The sequence below is a fragment of the Poecilia latipinna genome, unplaced genomic scaffold (genome assembly GCF_001443285.1).
Source record: "Poecilia latipinna isolate Pla-1442-1.1 unplaced genomic scaffold, P_latipinna-1.0 Scaffold218, whole genome shotgun sequence".
In the NCBI taxonomy this organism is placed as follows: domain Eukaryota; kingdom Metazoa; phylum Chordata; class Actinopteri; order Cyprinodontiformes; family Poeciliidae; genus Poecilia; species Poecilia latipinna.
The window spans coordinates 425,489-431,488 of NW_015112834.1; the positions used below are offsets into that span (position 1 = coordinate 425,489).

General features: G+C 44.3%; 1 protein-coding gene across 3 annotated transcripts in view; it reads left to right on the top strand.

Annotated features, from left to right (window-relative positions):
- ppp3ccb (protein phosphatase 3, catalytic subunit, gamma isozyme, b) overlaps nt 1–6,000 on the top strand; it is a 37,063-nt gene extending 31,063 nt beyond the window's left edge. Inside the window, exons 11-14 of one of the 3 annotated variants that reach the window (XM_015031820.1) lie at nt 488–572; nt 1,550–1,647; nt 2,702–2,728; nt 4,434–6,000. In XM_015031820.1, the coding sequence (XP_014887306.1) occupies nt 488–572; nt 1,550–1,647; nt 2,702–2,728; nt 4,434–4,618 (395 nt within the window). In that variant the 3' untranslated portion in view covers nt 4,619–6,000. The remainder of the gene's footprint in view (nt 1–487; nt 573–1,549; nt 1,648–2,701; nt 2,729–4,433) is intronic. The other 2 variants (XM_015031821.1, XM_015031822.1) reach the window with 2 other exon arrangements.

A 6,000-nucleotide genomic window follows, 5' to 3' on the forward strand; every position in this document is an offset into this window, starting at 1 on the left:
GACTTTGGTTGATGTGACTGGCCCCACCCACTTTGTACTTTGTATTCTGCTCAATGAAGAAAGGCCTTTCAGGTCACCAGGTCTCCATGACAACCATGAGATGCAACTGCGTGCTTCAGTGAAGTGAGACTGAGATCAGCTTTTCCACTGTTAAATGAAGCGGTAGCTGGACACCAGGGCTCTAAAGAGACTGACCTCTGACCTCTCAGTCAGCTTCACAACGTGTGAACAGCAAGGCAGCCTTTTATTATCATACTTGTGTTTAAAGGTTTCAGTGGAATATTATTTAACTGCAGTAAAATTATTTAGTTTCACTTTACCTCATTTTCTGTTGATGGTCATAAATGTTCACACATGTAAATGTTAATGTTCATAAATGTTAGCGGGATAATTAGGATTTTATCAATAATTTGCTAATTATTTAGTTTTGTGGCCAGAGGATGTAGGTGTGTGTGAGAACTAATCTTTTTTCTCTCCCCATGTTCAGGTGGAGCCCCTGCTGCCAGGAAGGAGGTGATCAGGAACAAGATCCGCGCCATTGGAAAGATGGCGCGTGTCTTCTCTGTGCTCAGGTGGGCCCCCACTCTTTCATGGGCCCCCAGTCTTCCTTCGGCCCCCAGTCTTCCATGGGCCCCTTGTCGTGCTGGAAGGAGATCAGAGTGATGCTGTCGGCATCTTTCATGTCCAGCGGAGGATGTTTGGATAGAGCCGTCTCTCTCTGCTCCACTTTCCTGCAGAGATAATGACTTTGTCCGTTTCAACACGTCCTCCTTTAACTCTGAGGAAGTGTGTCACTGCTTCCATGACCCAGTTCAGCCTTAGAAATGAATGAACACATGAATAAGTCACAGCAGCGCAGATCATCCATGAAAGGAGTTTTCCAAACGATGCCTGAGTTAAATGTTCATCCTGCCGGTCAGCAGCTGACCTCAGGCAAGGCAAGAGAGTCCTGCAGGCTTTTTGTCCTTTGTGGCTTACCATTGCTGACATGCTTAGATTGTGTTCTAAACTCTTCATGTTCCCGTGAGGACCAGGCTTGTTTCCTGGAATCCTCCAGTGATGTGAGCAGCTCAGAGATGGATCTGAATGTATGTGAAGGGGAGCAGATTGCACTGTTGCCCTCTACTGCCCCCTGGTGGCTGTAGGCCTTACTGACCCTGTCCAGGTGGTACTGTATTTTATTTCAGAGCATGAGAGTAAAGGGGCTGAATGGAAGAGTCAGCTATGGGTTTATTTCTTTTGGGCCCTTGATAAAAAAGAAAACTCAAAAGTACATTTTTCAAGTCTCCACACTAATTCTTGGTTCTCTTCAAGTCTGGACTTTGACTAGGTCATCTTAACTCATAAACACACATGGTAGTTCAGGCTGTGTTAAAGATTATTGTGGAGAATCTCCATTAGCACCTTGCTAATGAATACTGTAGCAAGGCGCTGTAGTCTCCCTTTCAGAACCAGGTCATCTGGGGTCATCTGGGGTCATCTGGGGTCATCTGGGTGGGTCTGAGTCAGACCCAGTTGTCAGTCAGTCAGTTGTGTTTTTCTGTTCCAGAGAGGAGAATGAGAGCGTGCTGCAGCTGAAGGGACTGACTCCCACCGGGACACTGCCGCTGGGCGTTCTGTCTGGAGGCCGGCGCACTCTGCAGAGCGGTGAGTCTCCCAGCACACACACACACACACACACACACACCATCATGAGAGTTAGCTATCACTAACTGCCCCTGTGCCTGTACTCACATCCTGAGACTAACTCGAGCCCCCAGCCCCCCCACCCTCCCCATCTACACACAGATTATAGACATGGGGGGGAGGAGGTCTGTCCTGCCTAAAGTCCATCATCCGTCCTGAAGAGACAGACATCTGATCTAAAGCTGCAGCTTCTGATTATTCTAGTAATGGTTTGATTATTCTGACGATTAATGAGTTAAGATGATTAATCAGTCGGAGAACAAACGGTGGAAACAAATTATTTTCACTTCATCATTTCAGCCTTTTTCTGTAGAATGTTGGAAATGCATTAAAAGATACAAATAAACAAATATTTTAGTTCATTATTAAATGAGAAAATCAACATTTTCTTGCCTAAAATGCATAAAGAAAAACCTTTAGTGAATCATTTGTAGCAAAGCTAAAACGTCAGCATGTGGAAAGTTCAGGGCTTTCTGCTGGACTGAACATCAAATTCAACAATAATTATAATATATAAAAAATACAGTGCAGGATTGATGCAGTGTAGGTTATTATATTAAATGATTAATAACTGGACAGCAGAAGGTGCAGTTTAAACCAAGTGAAGCTAAAACGTCCACTATTTACAAAGTTTTTTATTATTATTATTATTATTATTATTATTATAAATGCAAAGTGTTTCTATTTTTTGTACAGTTTTTGCTAAGTTACTGCAAAATGTCATTTGCAGTATTCTGCAGTTAGTGATGAATCAGTTGATGATCATTTCAATAGTTGATCAAACTGTTTTAGCTGCAGTGTTGAGCACTGAGTGCTAATAGATGCTAATAAAATGGTTCTGCTCCGTTTCCATGGAGCCGTGCTGAGGATGGGGGCGGGGCTTTGTGTGATGTTCAGCTCCATGTTAACAGGACTGATGGATTGCATTGATAAAGTGTCTGACTGAATGCATTGATAACGTTCCCACTCTCTCTCTGTTGTTTTGGGCATGGCACTTCTACTCACGCTTACACAGCCACCGTAGAGGCAGAGGAGGCACGAGGTATGCTACCCTTTCTGTCCGTCCGTCCGTCCATCTGTCTGTGTCCAACACTGTCTCTGTCTCTGTGGAACTCTGCCTGTGCTTCTGGAAGCTTCTCTGGAAACCTTAGAGCAGCAGCTGACCTGGAGGGCAGAAACAGGTTCCACGTAGAACCGAGTCTAGAACCTCCACAAAGCAGAAGTAGATCTAGTTCAGAACCTGAACTCCTCTGAGCCGGACCATCCAGAGATGAACTCTGGGCCTTCATCTGTTTATCTGACTAAACCGACTCCAGAACCTTTTTTTGCAAGGAAGTTTGCAGACATAGAAGCCTGGACTTTAACTGGGCCGTTCAGGTTCATTGTCCTGTTGACCCAAATGCAGGCCCATCCCAGCTGGGCAGCCTCCTGCTGTCACTGGGGACGTTCATCATAACACTTATCATTTATCATGGTACATATATTATAAGATTTTTGATTTACTCCCCAAACTGTCCATATTATTAGAATTGTTGGTTTTGCTATTTTCACCATTGAAAGTAACAATAAATTAGAAAATATGTCACAGTAGAGTTCCAGTGTGCAGCCTGGTGGCACAAGTGAACTTGTTGTTTGTGGAGCCGTGCAGTCACAGCTTAACGTGACATTTATCATTATCACAGTAGAACCAGATAAATCGGAGCTGATATTCCACAGAAGCAGGACCTGGTTGACTTCTTCACTGCTGCTCCACCTCCTTTGCTTTTGCCACTCCTCTTTACGTCTCTGTGTGGTCAGAGAGACGTAAAGATACATCCTGCATCATGTTCCCTGGAACGCCATAATTAATGTGAACTCTGCCTGCGTCCTCATTTTAGACCTGAAGTTCATCCGGTTGTTTCCTGCTGCCGTTGAGACGGACGCAGCAGCAGATTGACCGTCTCTCTCTGCATCCATGAAGCCGCGTTTTCAGACTTCATGTGTTACTGAGCTTTTGAGATGCTAATCAGTTGTAGCGATTGTTGTAGAAACAATCGCTTGTTGCCATGGTTACACATCCCTACTGTCCAAAAGTGAGAGCAAAAATCCATCCATCCAGCCGCTCAGCGTCTGTAACCAGAGGGTTGGATTGTCAGAGCCACCGCAGCAGAGCTGCTCCAACCTGCTGCCATGTCAATGATCACAATGATCAATGGGCTCAGAGAACAGAGCTGATGTTTCTCTGATGGAAGAGGACAGTGAAGCTTCCAGATGCTGCAGCAGGTTCTGACAGCACAGAGAAGCTGAATGTAAAGTTCCTGTTTAATGAAACTGACTCTCGTTTCCTCCATGCTGTCTTTGTCTGCTCATGAAGTAAGTTTGTCTTTTGGTCACTTTGTTCATGTTGATGGGCAGCAGATGTCTGAATAATGTCTGCTTCTGGAGCAGCAGTATTATGGGATGGCTGTTGCTGCAGCGCTAATAAGTGGAGAAACAAAATCTCAAAAATCTTTAACATTTTCTTTAGCATTTTTTTTCCAAAACGTTCATTTTTACGTGTTATGCTGATAAAGTTCAGCTTAGTGATTAATCACAGATAGAAACCGCCGTCTGGAGCTGACCTTTGACCTGTCAGCTCAGACCTTCCTAACATGGCTACTGCTGATCCAGTACAAGTCTCAGACTGGTTCTGACTCTGCTGCCTGTACTGTCTGGTTCTGGTTCTGGTTCTGGTAGTGCCTCTCTAACGGACTGCTCCCTCCCTGCAGCCATCCAAGGCTTCAACCCTCAGCATAAGATCCAGAGCTTTGAGGAGGCTCGGGGTCTGGACCTGATCAACGAGCGGATGCCCCCCCGCCGCGACAGCAAGCAGAACGAGGGCCCCCCCTCCTTCAACAACCTGCCGGCCGGCACCGGGCCCCCCGACAAGAACGGCACCAACGCTCAGGCCTAGCTCCCCCCAGCCTCTCTTCCTCTCCTCGTTTGTCCCTCCCTGCTTCCTGTCCCTTGGCCTCCGACCTGCTGGGGGGAGGGGAGGGCGAGGCGGTCCGGTCCGAGTGCTTATTTATTTTCTCATAGAGTAAATATCATAGTATGAGACTGAACCGAGGAAATCTCAAAGCGACCAGGACTGGATGCTTGCTGGTACTCCACACCACACCTCCGTGCCAGCCGTCTTTCTTTCTGTTTTTTTTTTTTTTTACCATTGGGGGAGGGGGAGGGGGGTGCTGCTCATTCAAATGCTGTGTTTGTCCTCACACGCACGCGCACACACACACACACACACACACACACACACACATCCATCGTTTTCTTATGCCAACAATAGTGTGACTGAGCTCTGCGGAGCAAGTATTGACATTTATACTGTATATGGATATTTTAACTGTTCCTGCTTTTCAATGTGACGGTTTTTCTTTTCGGTTTCTTTTGTACAGCACAGAGATGTGGGAGCTAAAGGGTCATTCCGCTACGTTCTGACTCAGAAAGACCTGCTGGGGTCTGCAGGAAATCTAGCAGTGAGATCTGATTACTAAAACTGATCATTGGAAATAAATTAATGTTTTTATTTGTGGAAAAAGAAAATGGTGAAATCATGATGAAATGAATAAATCATGACTTTATCTGGAAGTTGTGACGACATGGGGTCTTCCTGCAGTCCATTCCACCTTCCATCTCATTTCTGATTTCAAAATAAAGGTGGAACTTTTTAAGGATGTTGATGGAATTTGAGGTTTAATAGGAGAGAATTATTCTAAAGAAGAACTTTGATTTGAAAAACATGGGAACATTTTAAAAATGTAATTTACAGCTATTAAATATTCAAGTGGGTTTACAATCTTGTTACAGCCAAACATTTCTTGAAATTGATATTACACAGTAAAAATGTCAAGGAAAGGCCTTTAAATTAAATAAATTCCTAAAAATCTTATTTTAGGAAGCTGTATATTCAGTCAAATAGTAAAAGGTTTTATTAATCTCTGAGGCTGAATAATCTAACAGTAAACGGAGAAAAACAACTTAAATCCTAACATGAGGAGTTCAGGGTTTTCTGTTAAATGTTATTAGCTCTTATGTGGCTGAAAACCAAAGTTTTAAACCAAACCGATCTGAAAACGATGATCTGGTCCCATTTGGTGTGAAGCGTAGCTGGACAGGCTGTGGTGGGATTCTGGAGGGAGGGGCTGGGGGGTCTGAGCCACGCCTCACCTCTCTGAGCGTCTCAGATAGTTTTTTTTTCTTTACAGATAAATTTAACTTTTTTTTTTCATGTACTGCAAGGCCTCTCATTTATGTAGACGTTTCACTCCATTCAATAAAAAAACTGAAAAAATC